At 36.9% G+C, this 21,868-nt stretch overlaps 3 protein-coding genes and 1 pseudogene across 3 annotated transcripts; all 4 read right to left on the minus strand.

The window, feature by feature from the left end:
• Positions 1-1,902: 1,902 nt before the first annotated feature.
• LOC131020927 (heavy metal-associated isoprenylated plant protein 33-like) lies at positions 1,903-4,347 on the minus strand. The gene is given in 6 exon segments (XM_057949978.1): positions 1,903-2,481; positions 2,483-2,764; positions 2,766-3,439; positions 3,442-3,464; positions 3,600-3,675; positions 4,026-4,347. Coding segments are annotated over 6 exon segments (1,545 nt in total). The 5' UTR covers positions 4,056-4,347; the 3' UTR covers positions 1,903-2,021.
• Positions 4,348-7,336: 2,989 nt separating this feature from the next.
• LOC131020928 (uncharacterized) lies at positions 7,337-10,915 on the minus strand. The gene is made up of 9 exons (XM_057949979.1): positions 10,488-10,915; positions 9,980-10,041; positions 9,438-9,492; positions 9,181-9,279; positions 8,898-8,984; positions 8,667-8,783; positions 8,455-8,547; positions 8,151-8,181; positions 7,337-7,929 (listed from the first exon to the last, which is right to left on the minus strand). Exons 1-9 carry the CDS (start codon positions 10,587-10,589, stop codon positions 7,745-7,747), a joined length of 831 nt encoding a protein of 276 aa, XP_057805962.1. The 5' UTR covers positions 10,590-10,915; the 3' UTR covers positions 7,337-7,744.
• A 641-nt stretch (positions 10,916-11,556) lies between these two features.
• Positions 11,557-14,381, minus strand: LOC131020929 (uncharacterized; annotated as a pseudogene).
• Positions 14,382-16,040: 1,659 nt separating this feature from the next.
• Positions 16,041-19,702, minus strand: LOC131020930 (UPF0613 protein PB24D3.06c-like). Its single transcript, XM_057949980.1, has 9 exons — positions 19,016-19,702; positions 18,059-18,135; positions 17,756-17,861; positions 17,459-17,551; positions 17,289-17,354; positions 17,051-17,196; positions 16,823-16,931; positions 16,526-16,590; positions 16,041-16,437 (listed from the first exon to the last, which is right to left on the minus strand). The coding sequence occupies exons 1-9, from the start codon at positions 19,253-19,255 to the stop codon at positions 16,290-16,292; spliced, it is 1,050 nt and encodes a 349-aa protein (XP_057805963.1). The 5' UTR covers positions 19,256-19,702; the 3' UTR covers positions 16,041-16,289.
• Positions 19,703-21,868: the final 2,166 nt, after the last annotated feature.

A 21,868-nucleotide genomic window follows, 5' to 3' on the forward strand; every position in this document is an offset into this window, starting at 1 on the left:
TAGAAACTCAATTTGCAATTTTATTTTTTATTTTTATACTTACTTATAATATCATCTAGCATAAGCATATATAAATGCTACTTAGATATTTACTTTTACATACTAAACCAGAGCAAAAATGGAAATGCTGCTAATTAACATTTTTATTAATGCTGTAGATATTATTATTATCAACCGACTTCCATGAAAAAAATTTTACCGCAAAGATAATTGAATAATTTAAATTTATTTTTGTTTTGGTTGCTCATTATAGTGTCAGATAATATTCGCAAAGATTTCGTGATTAGAAAAATTCCAAAATTGTCCTACATGACAAACGATGCTATTGTGTTGTGATAGTGATTTATCATTCTACACTATCTCCAATTAAATAATTACAAAATTTTCAGGAAATTGATGTTAATTTTTTTCCCAAATTTCAATGTACTCACATATAACCTAAGTCAGTGTATATTATTTAATATCTCAATTACTATAGTGAGATGTCTCACTAATAATATTTCATATTTTTTTAATAAAAAAATAATCATTTAAAATATTATTAACAATAAGCTCAATTCACTTTATACACCAGCTCATCTAAAATAATTTTCGAATATCTTCCACCAACTCAGTTTATATATTAACTATATTCTTCTTAATCTTTGTGCTTAAAAATAACGAGACCGAAGGCATTACTATTATTAAAAAAAATCTATGTTCAACTTGAACATTAAATAAAACTTTATTTCTAATTAATATACTCTCTCCGTCTCACAAAAATATGAACAAATGGAAGTGGCACGAGTCTTAAGAAATGTTAGTTGAAAATTATGCTGAGTGAAAAATGGGTCCCACCTTGTAAAGTGTCGTGAGAGAAATGAGTTAATTAAGGAAAAGTAGTGGTGTACCATAATTATTTTTTTGTGAATAAGTATGAAAAAATGAGGGATATAAAATAAAAGGATAATGTACAAAAATGGAATGCCAGACACCCCAAAATGTTCATGTTTTTGTGAGTTTTAATACCGTAAATTTATTTAATATCAATACTTTTTAGGCACAACTATTTCTTTTTTAATAAAAAGTAGGAGGATTATTTGGCTTGTGAATGTATAGATAGATACACAAATTTGAGTGACAAAACCAGAGTCTATCAGTGAAAAGGACTGAATGTTTTCTCATGAAATTTTGTACTCCACTATACCCCACATTACCACTCCCACAAATTCATAATGCAATTGGCCACCACTAAAGGTTAAATCCTCCACTAAAAATGCCTAGTCAAAACACATAATTATTAATTATTACTATTAACTTGTGACAACAAATCTAAATTAAGTTTGCAAGACTAGATTTTGAATCAAATATTCAACTAGTTCAATTTTATTCTCAACTAGTTCATTTTTATTTTCTAGTGCAACACCACATGCCCCCTATTGAATAAAATTCACGTGAAGGGTAGGGTAAACCATAAATTTAGAGAGAGAGAGAGAGATGACAATTTGGGTAGAGAGATAAATGGGCTTGTTTTTTTGCCTTTTTCTATTACCCTCTTCATCCTATTTTATTTTAAACATATTATTTATATTTATATGCAATAGTCCTATTAAATAAGATCATTTTTGTAAAAAACATTAAGACAATGCAAATTAAGAAAATGAAGCACATTTTAGAACCCCAATTCGATTATTCACTTTTATTTCTGTTTTTCAACATATAAACATTATATATAAACATTCGCATCATCAAGAAAGCCACAAATGCCCACTTACATCTCTTCTCTCATTTTGGTCTAAACACTTTTGCATTTCATATATTATGTATCAAACACTCCCTACATGAAACACTAATCTAAAAATTAGTATTCAAAATGGGAAACAAATTAATACTAAAAAGGAAAAGAGAGAGAGAGAAGCAAACTTCAAGTAAAAAACATTTCCATGTGTAGTACTATTGCATCAAGACTTAGCCAATTCAAGAAACTATGAACTATTGAGCCCTTGATTCATCCATCTCTCTCTCTTGCTTCTCTCTCTCCCTCACATCACACTACAACTACCGGTGTTCTCATCGCTGAACATCGCATACTGGTCGGCCCGCTCGCCGGGCGGCGGGGGGTACGGGTAGGGCGGATACGGCGCCGGCATGTAGTTCACGGCCGGGGGCGGCCGGGCGTACATCATCGGCTGGAACCTCTCGTTCCCGTTCGCCCTCTGCTGGTTCATCATCATCGCCGCTAGCTGCTGCTGGTAGTAGGGGTTGCCGCCCGGCGCCATGTGGTCGGGCGGCGGCCCGCCACCGGGGAAGTACCCCGCCCCGCCTCCCCCGGCCGGCAAGCCCTGCACGGCGGGTAGGTTTCCCATTTGCCCCATTGGTGGTAGGTTTCCCATATGCCCCATTTGGCCCATTGGCATATTTCCCATATGCCCCACCCACCCCCACCCCCACCCCACCCCACCATTCATAGCCATCATGTTAGGCATGCCACCATGAGGCTCCATCACCAACTTTCTTCCCCCCATTAGGCATGAAATGGTGCCCGTTTCCCGGCCCCCCGCCGCCTCCTCCTCCTCCACCGCCCCCGTTCTTGCTCTGCCCAGCGTTGCCTCCACCATGATGACCACCCCCACCCCCACCGCCGCCCTTTCCACCCTTCGGACCACCACCTTGATTCTGATTTCCACCACCACCTCCACCCTTCTTCCCACCACCATGATTCATCTGTACAGGAACATTCCCACCACCCCCACCCTTCTTCCCATTCCCACCACCCCCACCCCCACCCCCCACCGCCACCACCACCACCACCACCACCACCACCGGGCTTCATCATCCCATTCATCATATTCTGCATCATCATACCGGGAGGCATCCCTCCCGGCCCCCCCATAACCGGCTTCATCTTACCCAGAGGTGCGTGATCCATCTCGTCATCAAGCTCATCATCATCATAATCATCTTCATCATCATCAAAATCATCGTCATCATAATCATCATCGCTCATCTCCTCATCCTCGGGCAGCTTGAACTTCACCGACTTCGCATTCTGCTCCCCCTTCCCATTGCCCGGCGCCGCCATCTTCACATCCTTCATAAACTGCGGCAGCATCTTCATATCCTGTAATCCCTTCATCTGCTGCAGCTGCTGCAACTGCTGCTGCAGCTGCTGATTATGCCCCGGGGGGCCTCCACCTCCACCCCCACCCCCAACCCCCTTAGGCTGATTGTTCCCCCCACCCTTGCCCTGCCCTTTGCCACCACCACCACCACCTCCGCCACCGCCCTTCCCACCGTGGTCGATTTGCATATTCTTGAACTGGTTGTTGAGGTGGTTTTGGTTATTATTGTTGGAGGGCTTTGCACCCCATAACTCAGCATGCTTCCCATTCTTGATTAGCTTCTTAATCAGTGTGTTTGGATCAACATTACCAGAAACTGTCACCTTCCCTTGCTCCTGAAGTCTATTTTAGTAGTGTATACACCTAACACAAAACCCCCAACACTAATTAGCTCAATTCCATTTTCAAGATTCACACACACACACACACACACACACACACTAAAACAGAAAGTAGGCCAATTTTTTTTTCAAGAAATACAGGTGTATATATGCATACCTTCAATCTTCTGCAAGATTTTCTTGACTTTATGCTTGCAGCCATCACAGTGTATATTGACTTTAAGAACACAAGTCTGCAAAAACAGAGACAAAGCCATTTAAACTAGGATAAAGATTGCATTTTTAAGAGGCGAAATTAGAGCAAGAAAACAAGAAATCAAGGTTGAAACAACATAAAAATCAAAACTTTATCCGAAATGAAAACGTCCATTTCAGTGAAATCAACAGAAAACATGAGTGAGTGTGAGAGAGAGAGAGAGAAGGCACTGAAAATCTCGAGTCCCTTAACAGGAAAAATGCACACGCAGTACAACCTCCCTCTCTCTCTCTCTCACACACACACACACACCCACACACACTCACGAGCTCACCATTTTAACAAGAAATGAGAGAGAGAGAGAGAGAGAGAGAAGAAGGTAGGTACCTGGATCTTCAAGAACTCGTCTTTACTCATTTTGCAGCCCACTCAAAGCACAAGCAACGCAAATTACAAACAGGGTAATGCAGAGAGAGAGAGAGGTAGATCTGAGTGAGAAATAGTTTCAAGAAAATAATGTGCAGTCCCTTCACAGAACTCACAAAAGAGGGAAAAAGGAGAGAGAGAAGGAATTCAGGCCCTGTTTGCAAGCCACATTAACACTTCCCCTGCTGAATTCTGGGCTACCTCTATTTCAGAGTTTTGGAGAGAGAGAGAGACATAGTGAGGAGAGAGAGAGACTGTTGCAAAGGGAAACAAACACTCTCACTTGTCTAGCTTTTGGAGCTTTTATTTATGGTTAGCCCCTTTTTTTAATAATTTTAATTTTAATTTTTTTTCTCTATAATAATAAGGTGGTGGGGATGATTATTACTCCATAAGCCACCTTTTTAATCAAATTGTATTTTATTTTCTTTTTTCTTTTATTTTCTCATCCACTTTCATAGATATTGGCATAATTTTGGGCTTTAATGCTTGCGGCTTGGCTCTTTGTGGAGCCCCGGCTCGGCTCGGCTCGACTCGTGTGGTTGGTTTGAGCTAACCATGGTTAGATTTAGCTGATGCAAAATGAAATCTGTATATTTACTACCCTCTGATTTGAAGTCAGATTTTTACCCTCTCCAAAAAGTTAGTTGACGCAATAAATTTTTTTAGTTTTTCTTTTTTTTGTAGTAAATTCATTTTGTGTTGTGTGAGTTTACTATAATACCCCTTTGATCTGTTGTTTCCTAGATTTTGTGATGGGACATTTTCAGTCAAACTCTCTCTGATTTATAGTTTGTGATGATTTATTTTTCACAATTAGGTGTTGATGATTTCTGTAAATTTTTGAATTTATTGGTTTGACTTTTGATTGTGAAATTATAGCACCTTGGAGGTATTTATTTGGTCAGAGATTTTATGTCGAATTTATAGCATATAAATTGTTGGTGCATATTATTTAAAAATCTATTTATGTAACACATGTGTTTATTCTCATTTTCGTTATATTTTTTTTAATATTATGTATTACTCCCCCGTCCTATTATAAGTAGCTCAAAACTTTTCGTTACGAAAATTAAGGAGAATGTGTAAATTGGTTAAAAATGGTAGGGCTTACGTCTTTTTAAGGTTACATTTTTTCATTTATATAAATAGACTACTTATAGTGTGACGGCTCAAAATGAAATACATACCACTTTTGTGGGATGGAGGAAGTATTTTTACGAATATGAATTATTTTCTTCATTCACAAAGAGTATATAAAAAAAGTGGTGTATATTATTTCGAGACGGGAAAGAGTGATTTATGATGTGAATTAAACTCTAGTTGATATTCTCACTATATAAGAAAAATTAGAATTGATACTGAAAAAGTGAAGAAAGAAAGAAAGAAGCAACAATTTTATACCTTTACAGGTCCATACCATCTTGAGAAATGAATGCAAACAAGTTGAACTAATCATAGTCAATCATGCATGCATAAATTTTTATTTTTTAAAAAAATTATCACACATTCATAAATATGTCCTCCCCTCTATAGATATCTTATCCAATCATATCCCTTATCTTACCATATTATATATAAGAAAAATACAACAAGAAATAAATATTTATATGATTAGAAACAAGAGTGTGAGAATGAATTTATGCAATCTCCACCAACCAAACTACTGGAAAAATCCTTAATCCATCTAGTCAAACTCAACAAAATAAAATAAGTTAATTAATAATTAATTCCAATCAATCATTTCCATCCATTTTCTTTAGTCACATGTTACTCTAGTATTCTTTCTTGGTGTTAGAGAGACAACAACATAGGTGGTGGCAAAGAAAGCTGTAAAAATTTGGTAAAAATTTTAATCTCTCTCTCTCTCGAATAAGCTAATAAGTGGTGTTGTGCATCTTAAAAGGCTAAACAATGATGAAACCCTTGTGGGTTTGTCCTTGGCTTCTTTGTATATATATCTTAGTTTGAAATTTAATATATTTTTTTTTTCATATATATCAAAGTTTGAATTTTTATGTGTAGTCTCAAAGGGCAAAGGGACCCCTTTTGAGCAATAAAGGAAATGTGAATTGGCTGGAAAAGAAACTTCATAACAACTTGTCATTCTAACTATAATAATTCTTTGCTGCTTTTAGATGACATTCACCAAATTCTTTTTTTTTTTTTTGGGGTGTGATAAATGTTAGTATTAATTTTGCTTACTGTTTACTCAAGAGACACTGTATTTTTTCCAGTCCTTTTTCTTTCTTTTGTGGGTTCTTTTTCTTTTATGGGAAAGAGGGGCAATTTTAATTAGTAATACTCCCTCTGTCCCATGAAGCATGACATAGTTCTTTTCGGCACGGAAATTAAGAAATTGGTATTTTGTGTGTTAAGTATGGTAGGTGAAAAAGTGAAAATGTGAATAAAAGGTAAATTTTTTGCCATTTTTAGAAACGTGTCATGCTTCGTGGGACGGAGGAAGTAATATTTTTTTTTCTTTTGTTTGTGGTGGGTTTTATTTTTTATTTTTCTTTCTCTGCTGATATTTAATGCTCAGGGTAATAAATTATTGCATTGGGAAAAAAATAGTGCTAACTGCCAAGAATGTAAAGAGATGATGGAGAATCTGCAGTAGGTTTGAGGAAAACTAACTTGTACATTTCTTATTTAATTCTCTAGTTTGTGAGCATGTAATAATATGTCTATAAAGTTATTTTAAATTCATAAAGAAAGGGCAAAATACTAAAATTCTTTTGGTGCTTTGTCCATTCAATGAGAATTTCCAACAACCAACCCCTAATAATTTTGTGGATTTTAATTTTAATTTTTTTAATGATGAGGAAAAATCCAATCTTTACTTATAAATTATTTATTCGTTCGTGTGAAATAGCTTGCAATCCATACATAATAAAGTAAATAATCTCGAATAATTTTATGCAACAGGCTCAAGATCTTTAGGGCAATTCTTTGTGGTGTGTGTTTTTGTGTGTGTGTGTTTATTTAGGAGAGTTTAGGTTTAGTTAGAAACTTTAATTAAATTAATCAATTGGACTTAATTAAAGTAAATTTTGTCATTTTTAAAAAGTAGCCAACAATAGTGGGATAATCCAAAAAGGAAATGTGGCCAACAATATTAGGACGGAGGGAGTATTACGTATTTTATCTCGTTCGTTGGTTCAATTCTTAAAATCCCAACATCATCCCGATCGCAACCCATCTCTCTCTCTCTCTCTCTTATGTACTTGACTGTGTCCCAGTGCATGTGTAGCTCTGAAATCAGATAAAAATAATGTCCAACAATAATGAATCTAAATAATTCTTGAATTTATAGTATGTACCCACAGCCTCTCTTAAACCAGTTGCAGAGATGTAATAGCTACACATTAACCGATGGTCCCCTATAGTCTCGCAGTTGCTACACCGGGTACAACATTCATTCCTCCACGTACAACACGTTCGTACATAGGACGATAGATGCTACACCTGATGAAACGACCCCGAGCCCCGTGTACCGGGACAAGATTTTGTATGTATGTTACTATACTGTATAAACCAACGAAGTAATTTTTTGTCGTCGTTACCACGACGAGTTCTGCGAAATCACGAGCACGCTCGAGGGCGCAACGGGAAACGCATCTCTCGAGAGGAAGCGGCGGCGGTGGTGGTGGGAATGTACAGATGAAATGGGGGACTTGCTATTCTTGATTGTCTTGAGGGCTATCGACCTTGACTATAAGTGGCTGGCGCAGATTCTCCGTGGAGCCGGCCTGCCACCGGTAAGTTCCGGCGAGGCGGGGTTCGCGATCGGAGTCCTCGTTCTCCGCCAACGCTTTCTCTAGAGCAGCTTTTGCCACTCGTGTCACAATGACCATTAACACAACTGCAAGCAAGCAAGCAAACACACGTATATTGTTAGACGAGTTAATTATCCGAATTCGAGCCCGTGTTCAAGGGCAAAATCGTAATTTTGCTAGTGTTATCGTGTTATTTAGTGTTTTGAGTATCTGTCATGACCCGTTAGACCGTCTGACACGAGACTTTCCCGACACGAGCAGAAGAGGGCATTACGAAATCGAATCTAGAGCGAGACTTGGCACTTACCCGACACCACAAGGCTCAACACGATAAATGCCTGCATAAGAGAGGAGGGCTAGGTTAAGAACAACGTGCCATCGGCAACAAAGAGGCCGTTGAATCCTCGTGTAAAAGAGGATAAATGAGCCGAAGCATCAGAAAATACGATCACGCAGCTCAACACGAACAAGACATTTGAAGTTCATTTGTTGGAACCAAATCCAATCACGACTATTCAGTCTCTAGCAACCCCAAACGAGAGAGACGACAAAAGATCGAGCACATTGAACTAAAACAAGATAATAACAATATATGCCAAGTAAATCCATACCCAACGGGTTTTAGAAAATCCGCTCCATCCATGCGTCACGTCTGAAATATCCTTCAACGTCGTTCCAACATATACCAATGCAAGAGTAATAGGCTACAGAAAAGGAACAAGAATCAACACATACATTAAGAGATAGAAAGAAAGTTTTAAATGAGCCCGAACACCGTGAAAGTATAATCACTTAAGAAGGATCGGATAAGAAAGACGCGTACCATCATGCCCAACCACGATGCCAGCAAATACGGAACTAGTGGGACTGAAGTCACGGATAAGAGGTAGTTCAGCATGTTGAACGGAAGCAACGGAACAAGCCGGAGCAACAAGACAATCTGTTCGATGAAAAGGAATTCACGAGCACATACTCATAAGAACATTGAATCAAGCAGAAGAGACCTCGATATCAAGAATCAAACATTGAATTTAGAGTGAGAGGACATGCAGACCTTAAATCCGGACCTCCGAATTGCAATCTCGACTGCACGAAACTGTGGATAGTCTTTCAGCTTGGCCATGACAAACGACCTCCCTAGCTGCCATAATTCAGGAGGAAGAATGTCTCAATGGGAACACCGAACATTCTTTTTTACGGTTGCTACTAATTTATAGAGGCAAAGTAGGAGATATTTGAGGAAAAGGAATGTTATAACAACCGAACCTCAAGCTCTCATCACAAAGAAAACGAGTGCTACTCTATAAACGCAGAGAAAAAAAAAAAGAAAAACTTACAGTTCGCCCAAGAAGAAACGCAGCGCCAGCGCCTATTGTAGCCCCAACTGAATCAGCAACAAATCCGACTGGCAAGCCAAAAAGATAGCCACCACCGAGCTGAAAGGATCATCTCACGCAACATAACGATATGAGATAATTTCTTGCTTTCTAGCTTTCCTCTCGGACACACAGGAATGATTTATCAAGACTCAAGACTAGAAAACTAGAACTTGAAATTAAACGAAGACGACAAGAGGTTAAGAGTTCGTCCTTACTGTAAGTACGGAAGCTGGTACCGCCAATATTGTTAAAGGAATGTAAGCCACAGCTCTGCAAGGTCCAAAAACCACGTGTCACTACGAAAACGGATGGAGTTTGTAGGCATTCTTTAGCACAGTGCAATATATTAACACGCAAATCTTTAGAAAGAGATTGAACTCAAGTTCATGAACACTTTAAACACAATTGATTACAGAGCAAACAAGAAGCCATGTCAAAAATTTGTTCCCTTATTTTACAATCAAGAAGATATTCGACCAAAACGACCCTTTTATCTGAAAATTTCAATAGCTGACCCACCATAGTAAGGCAGGTAAATCTAAACACATTAATTTTACTATGTAAACCCAAAAAACAACAATGCATCAGAACTAATTATCAGATAAATATGATTTTTTAGTAGTGTCATTCTACTTGTTGGCAGAGAATTCATATAATATTCTACATACATCGTCTGGCATCTCGAACAAGAAACCGGCAGCAATCTCTACACCGTTAAGTATAAAATAATTTACAAGAACATTAAAATAGTACTTACAGCACCAGAGGACCCCAAGGACCAAGATCTTCCTCTACCCATACCAAGAAATCACTAAGCATCTGCCACAGAGAAAATCAAAAGATTCCAACATAATGTTTTTTAGTCAAATGCATTGCAACAAATTTTTGGTCTTAAATGTTGAAAGAAGCTTGGACTCCACTATAAAGCAGAGCATCCAAGCTATCAATATTCACTATAAATATTGAAATAGGGAAAATCCATGATAGTCTAAATTTGAAAATAGAACTCCACTAATCCAGCTAAATCATGCTTTATCTTAAATTAAGTTCTAATAGAGCTTAAGATAAACACATTTTCTTGCTAGCATTTTGTTTTTCCCTAAACAGTTTTTCCAAATTTCAAGATTTTATTCCACCATCTAAAAACATAGAAACTACATTATCCCATCCCAACACTGATCACACACACACACACACAAAGAAAAGGAATTTAAGAAGAACACGAAAACAAAAACAAAAAAGAGACCCAGAAGAAAAAATCCAACCTTTTCAACGGGGAGAGTGAAGCAAGCAATCACAATAGCAGCGAGCAGCAGCAAAAGCAAGAAAAATCTGATGAACGAAGCCCACGTGATATTGAACGCCATCTCGATTGAATTTGGGGAGAAAAAATTTAGCTGTTTTGTATTCCCCTCAATGTCGTGAGCTGAATCAAATTTCCCCCAACACGAACAACGTAAAAAAACCCACAAAAAAATAAAATCTTTCGCCACCCCCAAAAGGGCCAAAAAATTACTCTAAAGATTGAGAATCTCAGCTATGATTGGGTAAGTCCGCGTTCTGTTCTCTCTTTTTCATATTTCTGGCATTCGTAAAATGAATTTCTTGAAATTTTTCTTGCTTTAATTTTCTGTTTTCAATTTTTTTTTCTTTCTTTTTCGTGTAATTTTGCTGCTGGCGTTGTAAAAGCTTTCTTTCTTGGATGATAAACATTTCATCGATAAAAGGTCAAAAATGCCCTTGACTCTTCTTGCACTTGACGTCACGTGTTTTGCGGAAATCAGTTTGTTGCTTGAATTTTAAATTTTAAATTTTAAAGGGAGAATTAATTAGGGAATGAGAGAGAACACATATGTATATATTTTTGGTTTAATTGCATTTTAAAATATACTTGATTACTCAAATATTAAATATTAACTTAAAGTTTCAAAATTTCAAATTATATGTGCGCACTTTCCAAATTTCAGTAAAGTGCAAAAAATCGAATACGTTTCTTTATTATCATTATTATTTTGAAGAAAAATGTTTCTTTATTATTAAGCCGAGCTCGAATTTTGATTGCATTGTATCTTCATAGCATAGATTAAATATACTATTTTAAGATTAAAATATTCATCACGTCATTTGATAGTAGGTTATATGTGCTAAACATCAAATTAATGGTGAGGTTTACTTAGATTTATTAGATATTTCAATATTTATATTTGTAAATATTTTGCCATAATAAATAATTAAAATTAATAATTTATTCATTGCAAGCTGAGTTCACAAATCAACCTAACATCGATATACATAAAGTAGAATAATTCGTGCATTTATTTTCCATACCTCAAATTCTAAGAAAATAAAGCCATTTTCTATCATCTCATTTATGATTTTAATCAATGATATTTATATATATCAACTATACAGTGGTACAATGTGGGATCTCACACTTATCAATACATTCAAAAAGAATTAACATAAAAAATATATCAATCTGCAAAAAGAATTATATACCCAAATTTCCCCTAATATACCTGCATTTTTCCTCTCAGAAAAATCTAATCTTTCCCATCTTGCAATCTTGATCATGGCCAAAAAAATTGTGCCCCTGACCTATACCCCTAGGGCCAAATTCTAGATCAAAACCACACGTGTCGGTCACACGCGTGATCGTGATCGTGATCGCTCGGGCGACCGATCGGGCCCCACGCAGAGCGCGTTGATCAGCACGTGCCCGAGCATGAGGTCGACGAAGTACTGGTGGCCGACCTTGCCGTCGCGCCACCGGGCCTTCAACGGGGCGCGGCCGTAGTGCACCCCGTCGTTGCACCGGTTGTCGAAGTGCCACGGGTAGGTCATGTCGAAGCCGTCGATAACCCGATCGAGCAAGCCGTGCTGCCTCAGCTTGTCCACCACCACCCCATTGAACACCTCCATCTTGTGAGGGTTGAACGCCATCGACCTAGCGTAGCCGCCGTGGCCACGGTGGTCCGGTATATGACCTCCGGGGGCTGCAGCCCCCTCTGCCTCACCCCCTCCATCACCTCCGCCCAAAACACGGCCGCGTAGTCCGCGCCCTTGATGAAGTTCCGGACGGTCGTCCAGTATATCCCGTCGTGCAAGCCGGAGTTCATGATCACGGTGTCGGGGACGACACTCCCGGAGAAGTAGCCCTTCAACGTCTCCCGGTACCCTTCGTTGATCAACGAGTTCAGCCCTTGGTAGTTGCCGGTGTGGTTCCAATGCCCGTTGAAGATGCTCGTGAACCGCACCGTCTGAGACGCGTTCCTCGGGTTCGTGATGTTCATGTCGAACAGCCTCGGCACGGTGGGGACGACGTCGCTCGCGTCCAAGATGAAATGCAGGATGTTACGGAGGGTGTCGCAGTGGTTGGAGTCGCCCCACCAGAAGATCCAGCGCCCGCTCAAGCCCCTCCACGCCTCCTCGCTCGTGTAGAGCTTGAACGAGCAATGGGCCGAGTACACCCACCCGTTGCTCTCCAGCGTGCCTAACGGGCCATCACACCACGGCTTCCGGCAAGGGAAGCTCGGGCTTTGGCACCTATACCTACCATCGTGGCTGATCGCGCAGTTCTCGTTCCTAGCATGCCGTGTCCACCGGCCAGACCACACGTCCCTCGTGTAGTCGCTCCACCTGCATTGCCTGATCTCGGGCAAACGCAATGCAGACCTAACAAACTTGATCGGAACCACACGAAGAACCCTATCAAACACCAACCTAGACGGCGAAAACTTGAGGCCCTCGTAGTGCCTAAACAACAGGATCACAGTCAGATTGTAGTCACCAGCGAAATCCGGATGGACTTGGAGAGAAAACGAGTATGTCCCGTTGGCCATGTCCTTAACCGGGGGCCTCGACTTCCACTTCTCACTCGAGAGATCCGTCTCAAAGTAATCGCCACCCAAACAACGAGGCTCCCCTGCCTCATCAACAGCTCGAAACACAAACTCATGGATCTCACCAGCCACCAGCTCCACATTCCCACCACCATCCTCCAATCCATCAACCTTAACATCCACAGTTCTCGAATCCTTACAAGGCTCACCCCCCGGAGCCAGCCAGTTTGCTAGGAGACGAGACGAGTAATTCGCCTCCAGCTCAGACGAAATCCAAGACACAATCCCAGGGCTTGAAGAAGTGTTCTTCACCTCATCAGCCCAGCTCTTGCTAGGATCAGCTGAAACATTAGGGCTCAAAACCGAAATCGACACATTGTGAGTCTGATTTCCATCCAAACTCAGCTGCTGAGGGCTAATCCGATCAACATTTTCATTGCTAGAATCAGCTGAAACACTAGGGCTCGAAACCGACACACTGTGAGTTCGATTTCCATCCATATCCAGCAACTGAGGGCTAATCTGCTCAACATTTTCATGGGTTTTGCCCACAATCTTGCTAGAATCAGCTGAAACATTAGGGCTACTAATCTGATCAAGGCTTTCACGGGTCTCTGCAAGAATCTGGTTGGTGAGGTTCAAATCAATCTGCTCATGATTTTCCAATTTGGGCTGAAACTGAATGGAATGATTCCTAAAGCTGAAATCTTTAAAGGGTAAAGTCTCTGCTGCAGCAGTGTCTAACTTCAACACAACAAAATCATTGTGGAAAGTGCTCATGTTCAAACCATCAATCCCCCACACAATCAAGATTCCAAGAAACACACACATCATCAAAATCTTGAACCATGAATGAACAATGGTGGGGCTTGCCCCCAAAAACCATGCAGAATTCCCAGATTTCTCCCTCATCTGAAACAATCAAACAAACGTACATTCACAACCAAGAAAAACAAACAAACAAACAAAAAAAAAAAACAAATTAATTACAGACAAAAATTCCTACAAAAATGCATTATTTTAACTAAAGAAGCAGCAACAGAAAAGCAACACGCCCAGCAAAATATTTGTGCTCTGCTATGTTTTCTTGAAGAAATAAAACAAAGTTATCGTACAAAGACTCACTCTTTTTTTTTTCCCTTCAATATATGCAAGCCAATAGCTCAAGCTGTCCGGAATTTCCTTCCCTTTTCCTTTCCCTGAATCTAGCCGGAAATCCCTCTCTCTCTCTCTCCCTCTCTAGAATAATGTGCAGTATTGTAGTGGAGAGTTTGTAGTTGGGAGTTGAAAATTTGATAATAATGGAAGAAATGGAAAAAAAAAAAAAAAAAAGGCGGAAATGGAGCTGAAGTTGGATTTATTATGTGATGGCCATAATCAATTCTTGAAAAAAAAGGACTTGTTTTACCAATTTACCCTCTTCGTTTCCACCGTCCACCGACGGACAGTTGGCCGTTAAATGTATGGGCATTTTTGTCTTTTCGCGGTCTCGCCGCTTGCATGGTTGTTTGCCACGTGCGGAGAATTTCATTTTTATCATTATTTATGTTATTAAAATACAATTCTGAATTATTGATTATTTTATAACATAACATGAAGAATAGTGCAAAGTTTTATGACAGACATGCCCATGACCAACCGCGTTAAAAAAAATTAAATATTATAGTAGTTCATAACTTCATAATTTGATTTTATAGTGATTCTTTTATTTCGAACATAAAATATGTATTTATCTTCATTTTTCACTTAGTATGCCATAATTTTTCGAGTAATTTAAATAGAGTTTTTGGCTATAATTTATGAATAATTGGATTACATTTGCCATTGCATCCATTTATAATTTATATTCTATTTCGTTTGAACGTTGATATGCTAGCTTTGGTTTTTAGCTAAAATTTAAAAAAAAAACTTTGGGACAATCGTTATAATTGGGGGAAATCCGAGGGAATTAAAAGTAATTAAAATAAAATAAAATGAGATAAACACCAATTATAATCGATGGTACAAGTCAAAAGTAGTTACCCACTTTTTGTTTTTGGACTAATCAATTAGTGCGATAGACCTACCACAAAATTATTTCAAGTAACTAGTGTTCATACATACTTAAGTAACTAGTGTTCATACATACTTATTTTCAATTATTTTATTTTATTTTAAATGTGAGTATAGAGATATTTGGAATCTAGACCTTATTACTAACGGGAAAATGTCACATCACTTTTGTGTTGCCGAAATCGAAATCATATTTAATCAGTACATAACATTATTTACTTAATTAACAATAATTTATATTGAAAAGTGATGATTCGTGATTTTTTTCATTCGCATACAGTGATAACTTCACTAGGGGTCGGATTAGTCTTTATTTTATTTGTCATTTAAAAAAAAAAAAATAGACCCATCAAAGAATGTAATTTTTTATATGGGACATTATTTGTACAGTTAGATATTGAATTTAATGTCGGCATTGAATAAAACGACAGAGATCATGTGACGAAACGACATTGCATGTGACAGGTGCGTTTCAATTATTTGGCTGTGTATTGTTGGCAGTATGAGAGAGGCACATATTCTTACATGTGTCCAAAGACATACTTTATAAAATTAATAAATTCATAGATCTAAAATAAATTTAATATATATAAAAAAAACAATATTCCCAAGATCCAACAGCTTGTTTCTTCAAAATTTTCAGTGAATTTAACTCAAAAGTGAAAAAAAAAAATTGGCATGAATTTTATAGGGTAAATAATCAACAATAAAATAAACAGAATGGAAAATTAAACAGATTTGAGTAAAAATTAATCATGCAAATTGTCTTTATGCAGAAATCTTGCTCACGTTGATCGAAAACAATATTTTCTGTTGCAAGAAAATGCAGAAAAAAAATCCCAACTGCAGAAATAATGAAGTGCATGTTCCATGTTCATGGCAACTCAGACAAAGAGTTAATAATTGGAAAAAAAAAAAAAAACATTAAACAATCAAATACTACTATATATTATCTCATCATTTCTGCTAAAAGAAGGGGGGAAATATAGTAAATACTCTAATTCTTGGAATTCTTAATGTACAGACAAACATTATATTCTTTTTCTTCTTCATTTTTGGTAAAATATGGAAGGATGAGAGGATAGTGAAGGGATTGCCCCTTTTGCCCTATCTAAAATATGTAAGAACCTGAAGATGGAGGCCGAAAAACGCGCCTGGTTGGAAGGCGACGCGCTAGTTCCACGGGTCGTCCCATCCTTTAGGGCCGTCCCTCTTGATGAACTCGATAATGGCTTGGACGGCCTCCTCGGTTCTGTTGGAGAGCGAGTGGTTTCCATACTCGATCTCAGCCTTCTCTGCACCGCCCATTGCTGTACACAACCTACAGAGATACGTGTACAGATACGTAGAGTGAGTTAACGTACGAGCCTTTTATGTTAGGCGTAGTTCACAGAGGTTCGTGTTCTTGCCTGTCAACGAGAGATTTCTTGTCAACGTATTCTGGCACGTACTCGTCTCCCATGGAAAACATGACCTACAAAAAAGTGATATCTAATAAGTAATAGGCAAAGAGGAGAGCATTTCTAGGCGATGTGGCATGAGCAAGATATGACGGGATATTGGAGAGACGAGCGTGGATGAGAGATTCAAAACAACGAAAACGATTCTAACTATGAGGGCAGAAATGAATTTCAGATATAATCTCGTTTGAGATTAAGAACTTTGAGTGTAGCATAAACCGAGCATCAAGTTTGAACGAGGCCTACCAGGGTAGGCGTGTTGGACATGTGGCCAAGTTTCTGCCTCAGCTGGTCTTCACTAAAGTCGGAGCTGAACATGTCGTCATCTCCATTGTATGCACAGAGAGAATGAAATCTGGATATCACTCACAAACAGTAAGATCACAGTTCTTGCACAAATACACCATACAACTGCAATGAGTAGTAGGACCTCTCTCTCTCTCTCACACACACACACACAGTAAAGCTACTCACCTGTAGGCAGTAATGGGAGAATCTGGATTGGCTTCCCTTGGCATCAATTCTGATCCTCGGCCTTCATTTATCATCGTTGAAGCTAAATCAATCATGGAGGCAGTTTCCGGGAGAGTGGCTCTATATTCACGGTCACTAGCTGGAGCCTGAAAATCGGATCGACAAGATGAGAACTTAAAGATTCAAAAAATGAAGTGTAAGAAAAGATTCAAACCATATCGTGTGATAGAAAAATTACCTGTAAAATGGCTGCACGAACTGCCCTCGAACATGCTGCATTAGTTCGCAAGTAATATACAATATCCTAGAAATATCAAAATGAACAAGCCTTAGACATATTTCATGCCCTCGATAAAAAGTGCATCGAGATTCAGATGAACATTCACTAAAACAGAATCAGCTAGTTACCTGGCATCCAGTACTGTGTCCAAGTAGCACCACACCTTCTGAATCTTCCTTATTTATCAGATAACTAATCAATTGATCGAGCTCCTTGGCATCCTTCAGAGAAATGCAACCATAAAAGTTTTTAGCAAACACAGATTAACACTCGATACTTGTAAATGTTGAACACACAGGAAAATCCTCTCTGAAAATAAGCACATAAAAGAATAAAATGGCAGCAACAAACAATGCTGCAAAGGGGGCTTCAAGATTCACAATATTGGCACCACAAAACATGAATTTGACAGATAATAATTTTACTCGCTTCAAGCTTGAGATGCCATATCCACTGTATGAAGACGAGAACAGAAATTGAACCAGTGACCAGCGCTCTTTCTCCAATGCAATTGCCAAAGGCTCCAAATATCTAGAAAATCAAGAATTGTCTATATTAGGACGGAACAAATAGATGTCCTTAGAGTGTAAGTAATAAAATGGTTGTTCGTTCATATACACATGGCTTTAGGCATTTGATGACGAGAAAATAGAAAGGGCCACCAAGTCAGCAAAACAGGGGTAAGGAAAAGATAATAATGATGATAAAACCGGCATAAGTTAACATACTCGGTAGCCAAAAACCCATCGGTCAGCCCACCAATAAAAATAACTTGCTGTTTGTAGTCACCTGTTTTGAAAGCAACCTGTCCCAAGAGAAAGTAAGAAAGAAGGCGATATGAATGAAATAGTGGTCTTAAGACGATCAATATAAAATACGAGCACAAGAACAAATTTGATAGTGCTCATCACAAAAGAATTGATGTCACTAAATCATAAAGATTTAAGTCTACTTCTTGTTAATATAGCATATAGTGAGTGAAACAGAACTTGCTCTTGATGCATCATACAAAACATAGAAACCTAGCATATTTCTTCGTTTCTCATAATTCGAGCATCTCATCTATCACTCCAACAAGGAGAGACTGTAACAAACAACAAAGGCACACTAAACCCTTTCAAGATTTGACCATTTGAAAACTTGAAAATAAACTACTCCAATAAAAAATACAGTATATGCTATCTCCATACAAGATTAGCTAATTACTCAAAGCTGGGTTAGAAATTGATGAGTTATTTACCAAAAAATGTGACTGTTCTAATCATCAATCAATCTAAACATCTCCAAGAATGAATAAAATTTTATAATGTCTTCACATAGCTCATTCTCAACATCACCACTCAATTCTCAGTGTAGAATGATTACAGATCGTTGTGAAACAACATATTGCTATCATTCATCTTCTTGAATATTTTTTAATTTCTCCAATTAAAACTAACAGAGAATAAATCTTTATTATCAGCATCCACACCTCAAATTCAAATCTCTTGTATCAGAGCTAAAACCCCTAAAATTCAGCTCAATAAAAAAGAGTTCTTGAGAAAAACCCCTAATATTCAGCTCAATAAACAAGTCCAACTACAGAAGCTAAGCTTAATCAAAACCTATAAATTTTAATTTAAAAAGAAACATTTTTTTTTTTTTCAGAATTTTCACAACTTCTCGAGAATTTCAATTTCCCATACCTGAATTGGTTCTGTCCCGTACTTGAACATCACCCCGCGAAATTGACGCTTCTTGTTGATGGGTCCTTCTCCACCTCCGGCGCCGTCGCCAGCGGCGGCTGAGATGTTGTTGGGCGCCTTGGCGGAGGTGGAGCGGCTGCGGACAATGCCGGAAAACCAAGAAGTGCCCGACGCCGCCGCCGTCTGCGGCGGCGCAGAGATCGAAGATGGCGTCGAGAGATTCATATTAGAATTCTCCATTGAAATTCAAAGGATCCATCTTCACTAGTGAGAGCGTTTTACACTATTAAAATTTTCCCCTTTTTGAATATATTTGCTGTTAATGTCTTACTATTTGATATTTCCTTTTTTTTAAACAATATAATTTTCGCACACTTTTATTTAATAAATATTTCCCAATTTATTATTATTGATATGAGAGTAATAATATTAACACATAAAAACATTAATATTTCTTGGCAAAAACTTGTGATTTATTACTCTCCAATGTGCCTCTTATTATTTATTTTTCTTGCAATTGCAAATTCTAGAGTTATTCATACTTAATAAATAAAAAATAAAATTCGAAAATAAATAAGAAAAATATACTATATAAAATAGCATTATACTACACATTAATCAATGTTCGAAAATATTATGTCAATTAGTAATCAAATGCATGTTGAAAAATTTCAAACCCTTGTAACTAAGTTGAGCTTCCACAATTTGTGGATTTATTGACCATTTTTTTATTAAATAAATAATCTTAAAAATTGTGTATCAAACATAAACCACAAAATTGAAAGTAAAAAAAAGATTAAAAATTAGTGTAAACACGTGGTCATGATCATAATTAGGTTTATAGAGGTTTAATTAGGTAGCCTAATACCTAATGTTATGATGTAAAACAATGGTAAAACAATTATAGTAATGTAATAATGCAACTAAAAAAAACATATTTTCACTACGAAGTGGGCCGCCCAATAAATAGATTGGGCCTCAATACACAATTAAGCAGGCCCAATCCAATTTAATTAAAGTCGGGCTGTTTCATTTTTTCTAATTTATTTTTATTTTTTGAAGCAATAGTGAAATTTCACTGTTGAATGAAATAGAAGACTCCCAAATCCAATCTAAAACAAATACTGAAGAAAAAACAAAAAAGCCAAGTATAATTTAAAAGATCAATTTAGTCTTTTTCATAATATACAATAGTAGTGAATTTTCACTGTTGAATGAAATGGAAGTAGTGGAGTTGCCAAAATTGAATGATGATAATTTACGTAAGAAATAAAATTAAAAAGTCATAGCTTTTTCAATTTTGACAATTAAAATCACATGCATTTCTCTATTTTTTGAAATTTGAGTAACGAGCTGCATTTTTAGAAAACATTAATTATTTTCCTTCGTATAATTTTAATTGCTTGATTCAATTTTGGCAGTATATGCTATGTTAAACGATCAAACTATTTGGGTAAATATCTCTCAACAGTATATTTTTTGCAAGGAGAAAAATCAATTTTATTCATGGGTAAAAATTTTATCTTTTCTCTTTATTCATTATCCTATTTAGGCCAATGAAATAAAGAAGCAAAATTTCATTCCAAATATTATCGCTGGCAAACTTAAAATAACTAGTTAAATTACATGCAATATTATTAATCAATTTAAACATATAATACAAGTTATACAATACATACTTCTTTCAAATTACATTGTATATTTATATGAAAGTATCTTTATCGTAATAATATAATCAATAAAAATATATAAAAAAACGATAGCCACCGTTACTTCACTGCATGATATAATTTATAATTCCATGCAAAACCAAATAAGATGGAACAGTCAAATTACTAACAAATATTCAAATTCAATAGATTTTTATTAGTCAAATAATTGTTCCATTCTATTTTAAAAAAGACAAGCAAAAAGCACTATGAATCTTATACTCCCTCCGTCCCATGAAGCATGACACAGTTATTTTCGGCACGAGAATTAAGAAATTGGTATTTTGTGTGTTAAGTGTAGGTAGGTGAAAAAGTGAAAATGTGAATAAAGGGTAATTTTTTTGTCCATTTTTAAAAATCTGTCATGCTTCATGGGACAGACCAAAGAGGAAATTGTGTCATGCTTGTTGGGACGGATGGAGTAATAAAAAGACAACTTTCAAATCAAATCTAGTTAGTTATGTACAAGATGTAACAAAGTTCACCTACCAATTTTTAATTTTTTTTTTGAGATATTCAAATAAATAAATAAATATCAAATCACTCTATAGTTTTAAGTGAATACATCTATATATAAATGTATTAGAGTATGATGTGATAAACTTAAACTAATATTATATAATACAATAAAATAAAAAAATAAATCTTTTTTTAGATATGGAAATTGATTAAAAAATTATAAAAAAAATAAAAATGAATGAAAATTGAGGAAAATTAAAATAGAGTGATTATACGGCGCCACCTAGGATATGATTTATTTTGCTATTATATATAGATTGGGCATAGGCATGTATTTTATTTATTTATATCATTTAGTTGAAGAATATCTTTTCTAAAAAATGAATTGACATTTGAATTGATTGCTTTTTGTGGATTAATTTATTGGTATACTTTATTTAAGTTTTAGTCACACTTGGAACAATCTCAATTAAGTGGGTATAAAGATTCCTATTTTGGATGCCATCATTTTATTAAGTTAAATTTTTTGGGTGAAAAAAAGATGGATTGTGAGGCATATGAGTTCTTGTTGGTCATTGAGTTTATATATATAAGAAAAGTTGGTATGAGGTTAAGAGGAATTTTAGGCGTTTGAAAACAGACGAATGGACCCTCGAAGTGCTAACGTGTTTTAATTTGGTTGGAA

Source organism: Salvia miltiorrhiza, chromosome 4 (genome assembly GCF_028751815.1).
Source record: "Salvia miltiorrhiza cultivar Shanhuang (shh) chromosome 4, IMPLAD_Smil_shh, whole genome shotgun sequence".
NCBI lineage: Eukaryota > Viridiplantae > Streptophyta > Magnoliopsida > Lamiales > Lamiaceae > Salvia > Salvia miltiorrhiza.